General features: G+C 36.2%; 1 protein-coding gene across 1 annotated transcript; it reads right to left on the reverse strand.

Annotated features, from left to right (window-relative positions):
- Nucleotides 1-295: 295 nt before the first annotated feature.
- Nucleotides 296-18966, reverse strand: LOC127968466 (NACHT, LRR and PYD domains-containing protein 6). The gene is made up of 3 exons (XM_052569731.1): nucleotides 18875-18966; nucleotides 441-712; nucleotides 296-369 (listed from the first exon to the last, which is right to left on the reverse strand). The coding sequence occupies exons 2-3, from the start codon at nucleotides 694-696 to the stop codon at nucleotides 296-298; spliced, it is 330 nt and encodes a 109-aa protein (XP_052425691.1). The 5' UTR covers nucleotides 697-712; nucleotides 18875-18966.
- Nucleotides 18967-20525: the final 1559 nt, after the last annotated feature.

A 20525-nucleotide genomic window follows, 5' to 3' on the forward strand; every position in this document is an offset into this window, starting at 1 on the left:
GGTTAAATGTTGAAAAGTCAGTCAGCTCTTTGACGTGGTCTGCTGGTGCAGTACAGGACCACTCACACTTATACCATTAATATATCCCAAACCCTGACCTGTCCAACATTATTAACAAATCTCAGCTGTATATAGACTTAAAGAAAACTTTTATAATCTAACATAATTTTATAATCTTTTATAATCTAATGTGATTTATAAAGTACACAGTATGCAGTGTAAAGTGTACTGTGTACTGCACAGTGTACTGTGTAAAGTGTGCAGGATCTAGAATTATCCAATATATGATTTTTAATTATGCAACATTTATTTCTGCACCTGTTTCATTGTTGAGATCAAATCCAGTCTGAGCACAGTTGATGATCTTGACTGGAAAGGAGAAAGAGAGGTCACTTTTTTTTACATTACAGGTTTGACATTACAATATTTTTCTCTTTTACCTTCCATGTGTTTGTTCTCTAACTGTTCAGCAAGATTGTTCTGGGTAATCTTTTTCAGGATATCAAGAGTGGTATTCACAGCCCTTTCTGGCCCAAAACGATCCAGCATCTGATCCACTGTATCTGTTGCATCAGCCTTCTCCAGTACAGAAGCCGGAATAGGTCCATCTTCTCTTAAGAAGCTCTTAAATCTCTTCAAATGTTCTTCTTCCAGGTCATCCAGTGTGTCATAAAGCAGCTGTTTAACTGACGCCATCTTTCTTCACCGACTGCTGTTAGACATGAAGTAAATGCTTTACAATAGGTCCACTCTAACTGGGCACTTACAAAACAGGGCCTGAAACTCAAACTTTTTTTTTTTTTTTTTACTTTTTCATAAAATGATTAACTAAAAATGATCTCCCGCGGTTGGTGGTTGAGTATTATTTCCTCCAGATTATATGAAATTTGAAAGACTATTATTTTCTACTGTTTTCAGTTAATCCATAAATCAGTGATATTAAGACCAAAAACCTCTGAGTGTTACAGTTGGGTGTGTGCTAGCATAGAAACAAAGCGCTCGAGGAGAGTATTAATCAAAAGAGGAGTTAACTGAACATCGATGGAGATAACATAGACAATATACAACACTACTACATTAACACATTAACTAACATCAGGATACAACATCAACTGAACTCACATTTATCACGGACGAAGAAGAATTAAACAGACAGGGTATTTAAAGGTCCCGTTTTACACGCTTTTTTGAAGCTTTGATTGTGTTTACAGTGTGCAATATAACACGTGTTCATGTTTCGCGTGTAAAAAAACACAGTATTTTTCACACAATTCGTCTATCTGTATATCGCTGTTTTCACTGTCATAAAAATGGGCTGATGACTTCTTTGTTCTATAAAGCCCCTCCTTCAGAAATACGTAATGAGTTCTGATTGTGCCAGCGGATCCTGTGTTGTGATTCGACAGCAGCTTAGCGCACGGTGCCCTCCTGGTAACGCGATTGGGCTAGTTTTGGAGTAGTTTTGAGAAGCAAGTGGGCAGGAGCATGTGCTGGAGATGTACTTATCACGGGAGTGTTTTTACTGACGAGATGCGCATGAAAATCGCATTCGTTTTTTAGCACAGCCCTAACATCTAGTTAACAAAGTTAAACAGCGTTGCCCTTTGTGTAATAGGTTACAGAAACTGTTAAACGCACCAACTTAAATAATAAATACACTTACAGGTTGTGGCCCATAAACAACGCCTTCTCCAGACAAAGGGGGAACTGCTCCATCTTTCAAGAATAATCTTTGTGTGAATCCGGCATTAAACTGATTGAGATTGAGGAAGATGTCCTCAGCAAGCTGTCCTCAGCAAAATGTGCTGCACATAGTTTTACATGTGGATTATAATTTTCGGGAACCGAGTTAAACATAAATTGTAACCATTAATCTCCAAGTACAGCGTCCCTGGGAAGCCCAAACAAAGATGATTGGACTCCGAGATGAAAAACAGCGTTTCGACGACATGGCGACAAAAAACACAAACACAGCTCTTCCTTCTCCCTCGGAGCGCAACAAGACCACGCCCCCTTTTTGTGAATTCATGTGGGTGGAGGTTAGTCAAAAACTGTTTTAGTGACGTCATTATCAATCACCTTTATTTTTATTTATATAGTGCTTTAAACAAAATACATTGCGTCAAAGCACTGAACAACATTCATTTGGAAAACAGTGTCTCAATAATGCAAAATGATAGTTAAAGGCAGTTCATCATTGAATTCAGTGATGTCATCTCTGTTCAGTTTAAATAGTGACTTAGTGATTTATTTGCAATCAAGTCAATGATATCGCTGTAGATGAAGTGACCCCAACTAAGCAAGCCAGAGGCGACAGCGGCAAGGAACCGAAACTCCATCGGTGACAGAATGGAGAAAAAAACCTTGGGAGAAACCAGGCTCAGTTGGGGGGCCAGTTCTCCTCTGACCAGACGAAACCAGTAGTTCAATTCCAGGCTGCAGCAAAGTCAGATTGTGCAGAAGAATCATCTGTTTCCTGTGGTCTTGTCCTGGTGGTCCTCTGAGACAAGGTCTTTACAGGGGATCTCTATCTGGGGCTCTAGTTGTCCTGGTCTCCGCTGTCTTTCAGGGCAGTAGAGGTCCTTTCTAGGTGCCGATCCATCATCTGCTCTAGATACGTACTGGATCCGGGCGACTGCAGTGACCCTCTGATCTGGATACAGACTGGATCTGGTGGCCACGGTGACCTCGGAACAAGAGTAACGTCATTACTGCAGGAACTAGAGGGCTGTAGTCCAAACGGGTCGTTTTTTGTCTGCGAATTCTGTTAAATAGAATATCTTGTTTGGCATTGAACTTTGAGCTTTAGAATTTTACATATATTATTTATACTCTATAAAAACAACATTACACACTAACTAAAGTTTAAAACATGGGATCACGAAGAAGGGGACCTTTAAGCACACAGGAGGTAATCAGGGAACTGGAGACAGGTGGGGATCAATCAATTAAAAAAACAGGAAAAAGTCAAATTAAGGAAACAGAAAGTCCATGAACATAAAACTGAGCATAAGAAGTGGTATTTTTATTGAAAATTTCATGTATAGCTTTTCATGACCTTTTCATAACGGTCAAAACGGTTTTATAACAATGTTATATTTTATTAAATTTAAGAATGTAATAAATTAAATCTAGTTAACATCAGAGATATTAGGCTACAAACAGAATTGATGCTCCGGCAATGTACAAATGTATTTGTTTAGTCTTTTGGTATAATCTAACATTTTTAAGTAAAATTGTAAGTTTGAGTATGTTTAGCGTCATAAGTTTCCTTTTGGGGGCCCACGGAAGGATTCATCCTACACAAAGGGCCTCCTGCTGAAAAAGTTTGAGAACCACTGGTCTAGAGAACACAAGTGAAATCCATTCAATACAGTTTCAAAAAAACCTCCCTTTGGAAAGCAGGTATCCTTTTGAATGTCAGTGTCTGTTACAGTATACAACATAAAGCGTATATATACACTGAAATTAGGCAATAAGTTTAATTAAACATTTTTTTTATTACACCACTGTAACAAGTTCTTGCAATAGAGAAAATCACACAAAGAAAAGTTCAAAGACCTGAGAATTTAATATGAACACACAATACAGTATACTATCAGTTATTGTACAGTAATAAAAACTATAAACACCATTAGCACAACTAATATAAATTACCTTTTTAATTTGGTTTAGATTCAAATTTAGTTCATGCACTAGTAAGATTATTTTACTAGTATAAATATTTAAATTATATTTATTTCATTTTAAGTAAATTTCACATCTATCATGCTTTTTCACTTTTTTAATTTTTGTCAGTGTGTAAGGTGTATGTTTGGGCATAAAAAAAAAGATATGCCAACTTACACATCACTCCAAAGGGACATATTTAGTTTTTTAAAAATCCCTTCTCAAGAACTACAGATGGTTCTACCTCCACATGTACAGCCGCCGCTGCATCTGCAAAGTTCATTTGCATCTTTTGACTGAGTGGTGCTTTAACCAAAATTTAGCAAACATGCGCATCAAAGCACATTTTTGTAAATAGCCGTCAGCTTTGCATCACTAATGTGTTACATTTGATGGCTACAGTCGGGGAAAATGAAAGAAAAACACTGTAGTTAAAATATTTAAATTGTTTCTATGCATTAATAATGTTATCATGTTTATTCTTGTAGAAATTAAGTATTTATACTTTAAGAAAATAAGGGAAACATTAAGGGACAATCCAAATATTTGTCATATTTGTTTTGCTTCATCTATTTACGTAGGCTACAATTATTCTAAAAAAAAAATAATAAATAATAATGTCATTTAAAAAATGTCATTGGTCTGAGTAAATTTGACCGAATTATGACTTTAAAGGTTAGTGATTTAGGAGGTGAAAATACTGTAAAATTACAAATGGCATTGGATTTTAGAGCATAACAACTGAAGGTCTTTGAAACGTTAGCCAATAAAGCATTTTTTTTAAACAATGGAACTTAAAGTTTTGAACTAAAATATTATTTCAACCATATAACCTGTTATTGCAAGCCTGAGACTTGAACCCACAACCCTAGGGTTAGGAGTCAAACTCTCTAACCACTAGGCCAAGACCTCCCCACAGTCCAAAACTAAAGAAGGCTCCGTTTAAAATCACTGAAGTTGTCAATTAATTAAGCTCTTATTTACATTGTGTGCATATTGTTGATTATAATGAGAGAACTTGAGTTTAACCATGGACACTATTTATTAATCTGTCCATTCTTTAGAGTTTTAATGATTTAGCTAAATCGTGCAGGTTTAATTTATCCCTTTCATTTTTTAGGCTAATTAGGCCTAAGTAATGGGAAAGAAATTATACAGTGCCTCACGTTTTACTAAAATAAAGGATATAACTCATAAAACATGCAACAATTTCAACAATCAGTGTACAGACAAATATATTTTTCCCAAGAAGTTATCTGTTAAATGAGTAAAAACTAAAATATGGTGTAATACTGTGTAGCTTAGAGAAAATATAAGCACAGGCTCAGGCACAGGCTGACATTTATCCTGCTTGAATTCGTTCTAAGAAATGCACATAACTTCATAAATACCAAACTTACATCTGTGAATATTCAACATATCACTGCATATTTTTTCAATTATAAAACACTAGACAGAAACTTAGACATCAAAAAATATATATATAAAAAAAGATTTAACTGTCTACAACCCCCCCCCCCACCCACCCAAATATAAGAAAATATATTTCCCAATAGTATTGAAGGCTTCTACAAACTATTTAGTCAGTAAACATACCACTGCATAGTTTTTTTTTTTCAATTATAAAACACTAGACAGAAACTTCATATACGTGATTTATTTTAGCACTAGAAAAATACAATAAGAATAATTTGAGTAAGAAAAATAAGAATAATAAGAAAAATAAAAAAGATTTAACTTTGTTTGCAAATTACAGAACATCCTGCGATTGCTAGAAATGCAGCATTTACAGTGAATTACAATAAACATGCTGTTGGCCATTTATAGAGATGGTAATGATATAAATGCTAACGGTAACAGCGTGCTGATTTGCACTCAAACAGATGGTAATCATGCAGATACATGCACATTCAACATAAAACACACTGACACATATATGAAAACTGTTGAAAAATAAAGAAAAAGGCGATCGCTATAAGTTCCACCTCCATCAGCTGACCGTTGCGTCAGAGCGTGTCATGAGCCGTCAGGAGAGAGCGCCAAAATTCAAATATACTATCTTTCCCCTATCTTTCATTCACTTTTTTTTTGTGGATCATCTCATTCTATTTGTCACACTGTATGGTACAAAACAATGCAATTTTGTTTACTACCAAGACGCAGTTTCTGAACTATGAGTTATTCCATAACGGACACAAACAGTTCTGTCGCTGAAGAACTGAAACGTGAACAAAGGAATTATGATCCATATTACAACGTTATTGCTTCATTGGACTAAACGTGCTCCATGAGAAGTTGTTCAGTGGACCCTTACCTTTCTAACTTAACCGGGATTTACAGCTGTGGATGTGTTTATGACTCGTTATTATGACGGATCTGGTATGTACAGCATTTTCATTGTTCATGTTTTTATGTGTAGTGCTTACCCAAATCTAGAAAATACAGTCTTTATTAGCTTTCCATTGAAAAACAGTGATCTATCGTCGATGCTTGAGGCTTACGTCTTCATCTTCAAGATTAAATTTGTCCCATTTAATTTAATCTATTCGTAAACATTGACACGTGCGAACACGGAGAGTTGAGGACGAGGGCTTCCAGGTGCAGGCTAACAGGTTAAGCAATTAAAACCTTTTTTTACTTTAATTTCAATACTATTAAACTGACTTTAAAATCTCAAGGAGTTTATAAGTTAAAAAGGGCAAAAATGTCACAGTGCATGTCATATAGCCTAAATGAACTTGTGTTAACAATATAATTAGAACGTAAAAATTCGATTTTCTTTTTATTAACAATTCCTGTATAAAATGGGACAGCACCCTTTATATCAAACATTTTAAATTAATCAACAGCTTAGCAATGTGGGAGGCAGATCTGCAAATCTGCACAGAGCGCGCAAAGTGAATGTTCATGTCATTTTCAGATGCAATGAAAAAAAAAACCTGGATAGCCCAGAGTATGTTTCTATGTATATAATAATCATAATTACTTTTGACCCACAGTAACAAATTTTAACCGATTAATCGCCTATTTTCTTCTGCTGCATTTTCTTTTAAAACAAGCAAAAAAATACATTAATTTTGTAAAAAAAATATATAATTCATGTATAAGGTGCATTTTATTACATTCAGAAATAATAATGGCAGGCCTAATAATGTTATAATGTACTAACAGGATATTTTTAGTTCCCTTCACTTTACAACAAATCCTTTCAATTTAACAAGTTTATCAGAACAAAACAAGAATTAAAAATCTATAATTCTAATGGATAAATATAACTGCAGTATATAATATAGGCTTAACTATAAACAAACAAAATGAATAATAATCTAAAGCGAAACATAAGGTAAGGTTGGGCTCTCTCACTCGGGAGAAATCCAAACTTTTCCATATTCATGATGTTGCCCATTTGAAGCTTAACTATTATTCATGAGGTAAAATAGGCTTTGTAGTTCACACGTGTTTCAGTATCAATGGAAAAAATATCATAAATAACAATATGCCACAGTGGAACGCTGCTTGTTGTTATCATCAGTTCGAATCGAACACGTCTGACAGAAAAGGTTCTTGACTCGTGAACGAGTCATTATCTGGCTCGGCTCGGTGTTCATCTTCAGTTCTCTCTTCATAGTTCAGTTCATTTGGTGAACTGGTTAAAAAACATCCGGTTACATCGAATGATTCGTTCGCGAACCGGAAATCACAAACTGCTTTGTTTTGAACTCTCTCTCACAACTGACACAGAAGAGAAGACAATGATGAATAAAGTTCATAGTTCATAGTTTTTGCTATTTTTGGACCAAAATGTATTTTCGATGCTTCAAAAAATTCTAACTGACCCTCTGATGTCACATGGACTACTTTGATGATGTTTTTCTTACCTTTCTGGACATGGACAGTATACTGTACACACAGCTTCAATGGAGGAACTGAGAGCTCTCGGACTAAATCTAAAATATCTTAAACTGTGTTCTGAAGATAAAAGGAGGCCTTACATGTTTGGAACAGCATAAGGGTGAGTTATTAATGACATAATTTTCATTTTTGGGCGAACTAACCCTTTAAAGTATATAATACTAAAGCAATTTCAACATACACTGCAATTCTCTTTTGTTATAAGAATAAGCTCACATATACACAATACAAAACACATAACTGATCTAAAGAAAGCACCTTTAAAATAAACAAGCCTAAGATACAAGATCCTAATAGAACTATTTGATCTTATTTAAAATAGAAATTGCAGTAGGAATAAAATAATTATCTTATCTTTTTTTAAAAGCTTAAGGTTTTCAATGTAAGACAATACCTGCTGAGCCTTCTTATAGGCACTATTCACCTGCTGTGTAAAAGATAGTGTAGATCAGTGGTTTTCAACCTGTGGGTCACGATGATATTGCAGGTGGGCCACCAATTACTATTAAAAGAAATAATATTTTTCATACATGTAAAAAAAAAATTAACAAAAAAAATTAAAACTAACTATGCTTCCAATATTCAAGCTTGCTGATTGGTTTAAGAATAAACCACCAATTTATCTTAGATATTTTTATGCTACAGAACAACAGCAGTTGTCCCAAGCAGTGCCAGTCCGAGTTATTTTCTGTTCCTTGCCAGTTCATTCAGTAAATACAGTTAACAGTCTAGCTTCTGAGCACTAAGTTATTAACCCAACAATAATGGGTCAGTTAAATTTTTTTGCAGTGGGCTGCCCAAACATATGTGTGTTGAAAAATGTTTGGAACCACTGGTGTAGATGCTTGCCAATCTCAGTGCCAAAATATGTAACAGCCTCAACCTGCTTCACTACCAGCTGGTAGGGACTACAAGTTTTCTCCTGGATTGGTGACATCAGAAACCCTGAAATTTACATAAACCCTGCCTCCAGGAACATGCAACAAAGGTAGTGGCCTGAGACACACGGCATGATTTTAGCAGACTAAAGATTGGCCTTGTGAAACAATCATGGCTATTTCTTTGATTGGAGCTCCTAAACAGTGGTCCTTGCGACCAAAGAGCCTACGATCATTTTCTGGCAGTGTCAGAAATTCAGCATGATCATTGCAGACCCATGTTTATTGACCAACCAATAAAAATGCTACATGAAATCAACGCAACACAGCACTAAACCAAAACTGCTTACCTCAAGCACTTCTCCCTTCCTCTTTTGCTGATTCCACTTTTTTTTAGCACGCATAAAAACTAGAACTGCCAAAATGATTCATCATGCTGTTTTTGTTTACAATTAGCGTATGCAAATTATGTTTTATTCTTCTCTAGTAGAGTCATTCCACAAAACCAGTACGATTTGAGTCCCTCTGACCTTTTTAAGTGTATTTTATCTATTGGGTCACTAAAATCTTTTTTAAAAGCTTTTTGTATTAACTAAAATATTTCCTTTAATAAGGTTTAAACACATGACATACATTTTATCTTCATATTAGAAATTATCTTGATTTTTCAGTTGACACTACATATTTTTTCATGTCCCTCATGGCCTTCTATGAAAGTGTACTTGGGATATGAATAATACTATTAGAATTTTTCCATTCTCATAAATATCTATCTGTGCTTTTTTGCTGGTCATGTTTTTTTTCTTCTAAATAAATTAATGATTATTCATTAAAATCATGACTTAGTTCTGTACCTCAGTAACCCCTCAACCCCATTACATAAATAATTCTCTCCCCATAAAAATAATGAACTGATTCCTATGTGACATCACTAACAGGAAGTGGCATCATGTAAGGCTTTTAAACAACATTGTGAGCAGACATAATCAAGTTTCCACCTCCTTTTATAACTATAACTTAATATTGTGATATTGTGTTTTTCAAGCTTAACGACTCAACCCTGTTACATCAAATAAAGATATAAAGCTATTTAAATGATCTTTGTGAAAATGATCTTTGTAATTTCAACAATATGCACAATTTCTTACTACCATGCATGCTATGAATAACAGGAGAGCACATTACATTTAGAGCAGTGGCCATTTTGAGCAAAAAAAAAAATAACATAAATAAAAACACAACCCTGTCACACATTTGATCATAATGGGGTTGTGAGATTGTGTGGGGTTTGTGTTTTTAACACTTTGGTTATGAAGTTATTCAGTAATGTAAATGTATTATTATATTTAAGAGAATTATACCACATGCATATGTTAAATGTAGTAATGTCCATTTTAAAGCTGTGTGTGCATGCATATTCGTGTTCTGCTGAGATTTTCACATCTCAGTGTTAAGTAAATTTCTCTGAAAGAACGTTTGATTTAATGATATCAATTTTAACATCTACAGACATCAATGAGTATCATGCACGGCTAAATGCGGATCCTAAAAAAAAAAGGAAAAATACCTGCAGAATGAATGCCAGAGATGGAGAAAAAAAAGCTAGAGACAGGGAAAAAGAAAGGAATCAATGAGTTAAATGAAAGACAACAGTGGCTGAAGAATAGAAAGTGGAGAGCAGCTTACAGAAGAAGCAAGGAGTGGAGAGAAGTACTTAGAAACTTAACCACTCCTCCACAAAATCCAGATCATGCCCCAGACCAGTATCCATGTCCAGGATCTTCAAGGTAGAGCAATGAGCACTTAAGAATGTAATAAAATTACTAGGCTGAGAGTTAGAAAATGGTAGGATGTTATTTTAAGTTCTACTAGTTGTTTAGGTTGTATGTGATAGTTTATTGACTGAAAATTAATCCAATTGATGGCTGCTATCCATTTTGGCAGCCATCAGCTAGATCAGTAGCGGTTTTAGGCACGGGCGAACCGGGCAGCCGCCCGGGGCGTCATTTTTTCGTGACACATTGGTGGGCGGCAGCACGAGCAGATAAACAAAAAATCCTCTGTGTCGCGAAGCGGTTTTTCATCATTTATATAATTTCACTGTGTGTGGAATTGGCAAATTGGCGCTCCCTGCAGCTGCCGGCGCCCCTGCTTGCTGAAAATGTACACTGAAAATGCAAACAGAAGTTTTGTGTTGTGAGAGAAGTGTAAGGGGGTGGGGCGAGAGGCGCGTGCGACATTTCACCTCTGGGTCTCTCTCAAATGGAACGGACAGGACGGGGGTGGACGGGGACAGGGGATCCACACAAGTAATATAATTAATAATAGGCTAAAGTCAGTCACGCACCTCGACTTTCTTCCAAATAACGCACATTTCATTCATAATGTTATAATACAGGCCTATAGTTCCTGCAAATGAAACTAGGTAATACAAGACGATCATGCGGTCATCAAGGTGAATTGGTTTAGTCTTGACTTCTGGTCCTGAGTGACAGTTGGGGGGATGAGAAATCTGCTGATTGTCGAGTGCCAAATAAACAGAGATGGAGAAGAAAAGATCAGAGCCATCAGGTGCCCAGTTTCGAAAAGAAGAAGAGGAGAAACGAGCAAAAGATAAAGGTATTCAACTATTGTCTCTTTATCATTACAGTATCCATTTCATGAATGAAGGGCTAATGTTAATTGGTGGTGGGTATAACTCTTTGTTTATCCTTTTTGCTATGATGCTTGATATGCTTATACAACAATAATTTGGTTTCAACTCAATCACGAGATCTAATTTATAATATTGTGCTTTGCAATAAAACTGTTACAAGTTCAGTTATCATTTCCATCATTTTTTTAATGTTAGCCCATGTAAATAACCAACGACATTTTAAAATCTGTAGGTTAAAGATGAACATTTGCTATTTATTTGCTACACAGTATGCAAATTATAGTTTCCTAAATATAGTTTTACAAGTCATAACTAAAAGTGTGTCATGCGTATAATTTGAGGCAGTAACCTAATGGCTAATGGTACCTCCATGAAAGTTAGATTAACATACAAATTTTGGTTGAAAAATATCCTGAAACCCAAAAAGTTTTTGGTGATTAAAAAATAAAATCCCATTGTTTTTGCCTACACATATAATTTAAAGTCATTTTATTTTTTTAAACAACTGAGTCCCAGTGCCCATAGCATAACATTAATAAAATAGAATTTTTCAATATATACATATTTTTTTACTACTTGTTTCTATGCTCTAAACAATGTGATGACATGGGGGGGGGAAATAAAATAAATAAATGTTTTTTTCCAGGTCTAGGAGGATATAGCGTGTAATGACAGCCAGTTAGTGTGTAAGAGCATGTTTATGTAACCCTTCTATTATGTTTTGAGTCAATTTGACCCCAGGCTGTTTTAGCTTTATAAAACATTATCCTATGGTCTTTTGATTTCAAATGCAGTTCAATTGCAATTTCAGGGGCACTTGTAAAATATTTTGGAGCATCCTCTACCACTGGTCAGGATGAGCCAACCACCTCCTCCGCTACACATATGTCTCCACAAATATCTGATATTGAGGATGAAGACCTCTTTTCCTCTACTTCTCCCCAGCATGAGCTTTCAGGTGTGCATATCATGTTTGCTTGTGTGTGTGTGTGTGTGTGTGTGTGTGTGGGCTACAAGACAACTGTACAACTGCAATTTAATGTAACTTTAATATTTCTGATAATTTATGAGTAGGACTATGTTTTTTCACTGCTATGTGTTTTGAGTAATATGCCAATATGCTGTCTGATAGAAATGCCTGGAGCTGAGCCCCCACTGAGCCCCACTGGTGAGGATGAGCCTCTGTCAACCGACCCTGCTAACTGGCCCTCACAGTGTGGGGGGGGGGGCGCTCAAAAGGGGTCTCGCCCAGGGTGTATTTCAATGTAGAACCGCCACTGAGCTAGATTCCTTTTTTCAAGGATCATCTACTGTGCATCCAGAAAGTATTCACAGCGCTACACTTTTTCCACATTTTGTAATGTTACAGCCCTTTGCCAAAATAGAGTAAATTCATTATTTTTCTTAAAATTCTACAAACAAATACCCCATAATGATAAAGTGAAAGAAGTTTGTTTGAAATCTTTGCGAGGTTGGGGTAGATACTCAACCTTTGCTAGGACACTCAAAATTGAGCTCAGGTGCATCCTGTTTCCAATAATCATCCATGAAATGTTTCTTCAACTTGATTTCTGCTGCATTAAAGCTTTGCAGAAGCATGCAGTCTCTGTTAATTTTATTGGAAAAGGTTTGAAACAACCAGGGCTGTTTCCCAAAATCATTGTAAGCCTAATTTGATTGTAGTTCCATTGGTTTCAATGGGTTTACGATGTACTTAAGTTTAAGATGCTTTAGGGAAATGCAGCCCAGGACTTTTCCTGGAGCTGATGGCCTCCTGGCCAAACTGAGCAAACAATGGAGAAGGGCTTTGGTTAGATTGGTGACCAAGAACCTGATGGTCACTCTAGTTGAACCCTATGATCATATTTGGAGATAGGAGAAACCTACAGTAGGACAAACATCACAGCAACACTCCACTGATCTGGGATTTATGGCGGAACGGCCAAACTCAATCCTCTCTTCAGTGAAGACACATGAAAACACCTTAATAACCCTTAGATAATGAGAAACAACATTCTCTGGTCTGATTAACCTCAATTCCAAGCATCATGTTTGAAGGAAACCAGTCTTGCTCCTCACCTGCAGAGTAGCCTACTGTCCCAAAGTAAAGTGTACTGCTAGCAGCCTTAAGGCACAGTCACACTAGACTTTAAACGGGCAAAATTATTTTGGCAACCGCTGCGAATATGGGCGGGAGCAAGATAAAACGGTCTCTCCTCAACTATCCCAACATGGATTAATATGTGCTTGTACTGTGTCTCTTGCGACGGCGTTGGAAGCGTCTTATATTGTACTCTCTGTATCTCTCGCTATATAAATATATACACCTTAAGCAATAAAAAAATAGAAAACGTCCTCATTCAAATGTATCATCTGTTCCTTTTTCCTGTTGACACTGCAAACCATGGGGGGGGGGGAGTAAGAGTCATGAGTTATTATTATACATAAGAGTTCATACAGTAATGCTTGTTTGTGGAAATTTGCAAGTTTAATGGGATTTTATTAAGATCATAATCACATTTCAATATGAACTCAATACCACCTACTTTTTGAAGTCGAAGTTTTTCAGTTTCTTTTCAAATGATTGAATAATAGGTGTAAAGTTTAACTCATTCCTGACTTCCTTATTTTTAGATATCTTAATACCCAGATATTTGACAACTTCTTTAACTGGAATATTGCATAATGCTGGAAAGTTACAGGAACCTAGAGCCATAAGCTCACATTTATTAATATTCAGAGAAAGACCAGATATATATGTAAATAATTGCAGGCATTTAATTGCTTTTTCAACTTCAATGTAGTCTCTTAAGAGAAGGGTAGTGTCATCTGCTAATTGTGTGCATTTGATTTCTTTCTCTTCTATTTTGATACCACGGAAAATATTTGTCTCAATGAATGGCCATAATTTGTGCAACCAATAAAAAAAGTAATGGGCTAATAGGACAGCCCTGTTAAATCCCCCTTTTGATTTCAAATCTATGAGAAGTTTCATATGCCAGTTTTACAGTGCTATTAATCTTGTTATACAGGGTTCGGATTACCTTTTGAAATTTGTCCCAAAACCCAAAAATAAAATCATGTTCGATTAATTTCCAGATGCACTTCATTCAGTCTAGTTACTAGCTACCATAGTCTCAACCTCATCACACCTACATTTTTGTTAATTCTTTTTTTTTTTTTTTTAAGTTTATTAAAAAGCAATTTAATGTTTGTAGAACTCAGTATGAAATGTTCAGAGCAATCATAAGAATACTGATTTTAGTTAATTTTGATAAAAAATTATGAGGATGCCGTCATATAGTACCCATTTCAGGCTTTAGTATAGCAAAAGTGTGAGTACCCATTTTTTTCACCTCAGGCATCAAATCCCTATGATTTTTGGTCATTAGTTTAAAATATGGGCACTATTAGTCTTCAACCCAATTATGGACACTATGGGGAGCTCTCTGAATAGGTTTATAAGATGTATTTGTAATGAATCATCATGATCATCATGTGGCGCATGCGCGAGCGGCGACACGGTCTCTTTGCGCGTCCTTAGCTGTGTTTGTTTGTTTTTATTAATTGTTTTACAATCCATCAATATTGACGGTTAAAGTAAGTCTTTTTCTTTTTTTTTATTAGATGAATGTTCAGGGCTCAGAATGAAGACGAACTCAGTTATCTTGCTGGTGATTTTGATCACTTATGCTGCCGGTTACAATCAATGCATGCATAGTGACCAGGGAGCGCGAATCACCTACACACGGGACTTTCTGCTAAATTTTAAATCCCCTGCAATGCGATTTCATCCCTATGACACATCGTTGTTACCACCGGAATGTGTCAGGGGTAGCAAGAACGCCAAAGCAAGAAAACGTGGCAGGAAAGGAGGAATCCGGGAACGAGTGAAAAGACAGCCCTACAGACAATCACTTCCAACTGTCATGTTCGGCAATGTCCAAAGCCTAAGGAATAAGGCAGATGAGTTGCGGGCCTGCACTCAGTATCTCACCGAATACCAGCAATCCTGCCTTATCTGCCTGACAGAAAGCTGGCTCACTGAGACAGACTCCGACTCATCGGTCGAACTAGAGGGCTACACGCTGGTGAGGATGGACCGTAATCAGAACTCCGGGAAAAGGAAAGGTGGAGGTGTGTGCGTGTTTGTTAACAATACATATTGTAACCCTGGTCATATTACGATGAAGCATCAGATCTGTACGAAGGACATTGAACTTTTAGCGCTTTCCTTAAGGCCTCATTATTTGCCTAGAGAAATACACCAAATCAGACTGTTTGTTGTGTATATTGCGCCCTCCGCCGACACATTGGCCGCTGCCACTACGATTCATGAACTTGTAACTAAAACGGAGGAAGAGGCCCCCGATGCAGCTAATTTTTTGTTGGGTGACTTTAATTTATGCAGTTTAAAGGAACATTTACCTACGTACCAACAATATGTTACCTGTTCAACACGCAATAAAGCTTGCCTTGATCATTGTTATGGAAATATCGAGGATGCGTTTTATTCTAAGGCCCTGCCCGGTTTAGGGAATTCGAACCATAATATGATTAAACTGATGCCAAAATATGTGTCCCGCCTACGGCGTGAAAAATCAAAAAAGTTGGAGGTTAAATGCTGGACTGCTGTTGCGACTGAGGCACTTCAGGATTGCCTGGAGAGCACAGATTGGAATGTAGTGACAGATGGGACTGACAATGTCAATGAAGCAGTGTTTGCTATATCGGGGTATGTACAATTCTGTGAGGACGTAATCATCCCCCGAAAGACTATTAAGATGTATCCTAATAATAAGCCCTGGGTTACCCCAGAGTTAAAGCAACTCCTTAATGAGAAAAAGAGAGTGTTTAAATCAGGAGGAAGTAGAGAAGAGAAAAAGACAGTGCAGAAAAAGATTAAAAGCAAAATCAATGAGTGTAAAGCAGCATATAAACATAAGTTAGAAAACTTTTTTAAAGGTGACGCTAGGAGAGCTTGGCAGGGAGTCCAATCTATCACAGGATATAAGTCCAAGAAGCATCCGTTGGTAGCAGAGAATAATTTTAATATGGCAAATGAATTAAATGATTTTTATTGTAGATTTGATATACATGATTTTAAAGTTGAACAGAATGAGATCATTACAGCAGTAAGAGACATGAAGGGTATAGATTTTGATATCCCCATGGATGAGGTCAAATTCTATTTTAGACGTGTAAATCCTCGTAAAGCATGTGGACCTGATGGTATTAGCTGCAGGACATTAAAGGTGTGTGCTGATCAGTTGGCACAGCCCTTCCATAGGTTGTTTCAGCTATCATTAGATACAGGCGTTATTCCCAGCCTATGGAAACAATCCTTAATAGTGCCTGTGCCAAAAAACAATAGACCTAAGGAATTTAATGATCTGCGCCCTGTTGCCCTTACCTCTGCAGTTATGAAATGTTTTGAAAAAATAATTTTAAAACAACTTCTCCAAGAGGTTTCACCCCTTTTAGACCCGAATCAATTTGCTTATCGTGCAGAGAGAGGTGTTGAGGATGCACTATTATCTTTGATTAACAGCACTCATGAGCACCTTGAACATGCTCAAAGCCTGGTCAAGATTGTGTTCATTGATTTCAGTAGTGCTTTTAATACGATCCAACCCCACCTGCTGGTGAGAAAATTAGTGCATTTGGGAGTAATCCCCAAATTATTTTATGGATCTATGACTTCTTGACAGATCGTAGTCAGCAGGTCAGATTTAATTCAAGCATATCATCCTCAAAAATTATAAATACAGGGGCACCACAAGGGTGTGTTCTGTCGCCTATCCTATATACATTATACACTAATAATTGTCAAGCTTCCTCTTCAGCTCACATTTATTTTAAATATGCTGACGATACAGCATTGGTTGGTTTTTTAAAGTCGGACATATCTTCTGTGAGTGGTTTTCAGAGGGAATTGCAGGGTTTCACTCAGTGGTGTACTGAACATTTTCTGGAAATCAATGTGAAGAAAACAAAAGAGATGGTTATAAATTTTAGCAAAAATAGAATGATAGTTCCCCCCTCTAATATTAATGGTGAATTAGTGGAGAGGGTTTCAACGTATAAATACTTGGGAGTTGAAATTGATTCTAAATTAACTTTTAATGAATGTGCACTAAACAAAATTAAGAAAATGCACCAGCGGATGTACTTCCTTAGGAAATTATATAATTTTAGATTAGAAAAACACATTCTTGTAATGTTTTATAAAAGCCTACTTCAGAGTGTTTTGTCCTTTGGCCTCATCTGTGTGTTTGGTAACATGCATGTTAAGGACCAAAAGAAACTGCAGCGCATGATTAAGATGGCCAGCAGGATCATCGGAATTGACCAGGTGTCGGTAGCTCAGCTGTACAATGAGCTTATTTCAAAAAAGACTGACCAAATCCTTAATGACCCTACTCACCCTCTATATCATAAATTTATTAGAAGTAATAGGTCAACTGGTAGAATTTTACAACAGAGAATTAGAACAGAAAGGTATAATAAATCATTTGTCCCCATAGCGATCAGATTGTATAATGATCACGCACATCGCAAGCTATCATAGTTTTAGTTATTTGATAATATTATAAATTTTTAACGTCAAATGTTGGATTGTAATTTTCATTCTTGTAGTACTGTTATTTTTTGTATAGATTGTGTTTTATGTGTTGTGTTTGTTTTTTGGAGAATATGTTGTGATAAGGGCGTGTAATGAATGAATGACCATATGAATTTCCCCTTGTGGGACAATAAAGTTCACCTTGACCTTGACCTTGACCTTGAAATCAACATTTTCCTATTAATCAGATTAATCAGCTACGCTGACTTGGAGAGACTCAGAGGAGAAGAATTGTTGAATAAAGTAGTTATTTTTGTTTTCTTCGTGTACCAGAAGTATTCATGTTGCTTCTTAATTTTACAGTTGAATCACTGATGGTAGATGGACTATTCTGATGATGCTTTTCATACGTCCCTGGACCTTGACATTGTTACTTAATTGGCAGTCTATGGGACAGTCTTAAGGCTCCTGATTTTCATCCAAAATATCTTAAACTGTTCCGAAGACGAACAAAGCCTACAGCTCAACCCTAGTGTACTTTCCTCACATGTAGATCTTCTGCTGCTTAAATGCACTTTAACTGTCTTGCGTTCATTGTGGACAACAGCAGCACAATATAGTAAATTTCAGATATCCAGTCCTATTTTCCTAACTTCACACTTCATGGATCTACATTTAAAAGCAAAAAAAAAAAAAAATGGGAGCAATGGGAGTTTTCAATATTGAGAGTCTTATATTTATATAATTCTGTTGTTCGACACCTACAGTGAACTGAAGTAAACCGTTTTTATTGAACTAGAAATGCTGCTCGTTGTATTAAATAGTATTAAATTGTATTAAATCGTTGAGTATGTTATAACACTCATCACTGTCTGCAGACACATGAAGATGTTGAGTGATAGTTTCTGTCTCAGAGTAAAGAGTGCTTGATGAGAAATACAGAGATCACAGACTTATTAATAAACACATTAAACTGAGAAACAGTGATTTCACAGGGTGTAAAAACAATATCAGAATGAGCAGCTCTCCATGATTCACTGACAAAGACACACTTGATCATCGGTTTGATAATCTGTTTGATCACCACATCAAAACAACTTCACCACATCATTCTCAGAAGCTCAAAGTGACCGATGACACATCATAAGACGACACTCAAACATGAAAATAACTAAAGAAAGATTAAACACTCACCTCAAAAAATAGTTCAAAATATTTCCTCCTCTGAAACGCTGTGCTGAAAATCAGCTCTGAAATTTATTTTACTTCTGTAAAACAAGTGAAACCTGCTTCCTGTTTTCTTTCAGGAAGACATAAGGATCAGAAGAATGACAGTCAGACATGAACACACACACACACACACACACACACACACACACGCAAACATGTATTGTCACACATCAATGTAACTTCAATACATATTAGGGATTAAGCCAGAGCTGATAAATTCTGACAAAAAATGTAAAAGATAAGCAGTAGTTTCATGTGCTTGCTGGTGTGAATGAGGTGTCCTAGATAAATAATTACCTGACAGATGCTGGATGCCTATAGATTCAGCACTTGCAATTCTAACGAGTAGAAATGCTGGTGTGGACTACATTATTTTTCTGTCTGTGCCACATATATTTTGTTGAAAACTTTTGTATAATTATGAAAGAAACAGGCTTGTATGTAGTTCCATGGACTCTCAACTTTAATTTCTGATTTCCCTGCAACCAATAACAACCCAGGTATATGCATAATGAAGATATTTAATGTTGTTTATTGTTTTATTTAAAATACAAAATAAATAAAGTGAAATACTATAATCACTATTATTACTTTATTTTTTTAAGTTATATTTAAAGAGTCACACTATGTGCAGTGTGGATAGTATTTCAGATACATGTATTGAAAATAATTATTTGAAATACAAAATACTATTTTGGATTTTAAAGCCTTTGGAACTAGTCAAATGTAATTTAGATTTTAATACATTTATGATTAGTATTTTTGTATTTTCAGAATACATACATTACTTTCTGCCAGTCATCCTCTTTATCAGGGTGTTGATTTTGTTCATCCACTAGTTCAGACACACCTCCATCATTTATCACGTGAGCTGCAGCTGTACTGTACAGCTGCATTCAGCATGGGGTGAGGGACTTTTACAAGATGAGGTGAGGCTGTCAAGGTCAATTGTACTGGTTGATTAAAGTTAAAATAGAGCATCATTCAGGTTTGTCAGGTTTTCGCAAACAAACACCACCCAATTGCTACTCAAAACTAGCCCAATTGTGTTTTGAGTGGGTTCCCTGGTAAAAATTGCATTCCGTGGGTTAAAATACATGTTTTACCTCCAGTAAAATTCACATTTCAGCGGCTAAATATCACATTATTGAGGTCACTTCAACCCGCAGACATAAAGCAACGCTTGGCAACGGTGTTAAAGTAGCCCAATTCTGTGGGAAAACAGCTGACTTGGCAACACTAGCATCATTTGCCTTCAGTTAACATGAAAGAATAAAAGAGCACCAACAAGGGGAAAAAATAGTGTTAGCCAATCAGATAGCTTGTCAAATGTTTTTAAGCATAACTGAATGTTAGGGCTGGGTGATATGGAAATACATATCGTGGCAATAATATGAAGTGTGAATAGTTAAATCAAGTGTGAATTGATTGAACTTTTTTATAGAAAAAGGCCAATCGGGGTAAGCAACTATAACGAATGGTTGAGTAATAGAGTGTGATGTACTTCGTGCAGTTTCACTTATTATAAATGCAGTTTGCCACAAAAGGAAATTTGAGTTCACACTCGCATGTAACAGGCAGCTTTCTGTGCGCGCACTCCAAGATGGACTGAAGC

This window comes from Carassius gibelio, chromosome A4 (assembly GCF_023724105.1).
Source record: "Carassius gibelio isolate Cgi1373 ecotype wild population from Czech Republic chromosome A4, carGib1.2-hapl.c, whole genome shotgun sequence".
Lineage (NCBI taxonomy): Eukaryota > Metazoa > Chordata > Actinopteri > Cypriniformes > Cyprinidae > Carassius > Carassius gibelio.

Bases quoted from the DNA above. Each gene is read 5' to 3' on its own strand.
- LOC127968466 (XM_052569731.1), bottom strand. From the start codon at position 696: ATGGCGTCAGTTAAACAGCTGCTTTATGACACACTGGATGACCTGGAA. The intron at 370-440 runs GTAAAAGAGAAA...TCTCCTTTCCAG, and splicing joins AGAGAACAAACACATGGAAG to TCAAGATCATCAACTGTGCT.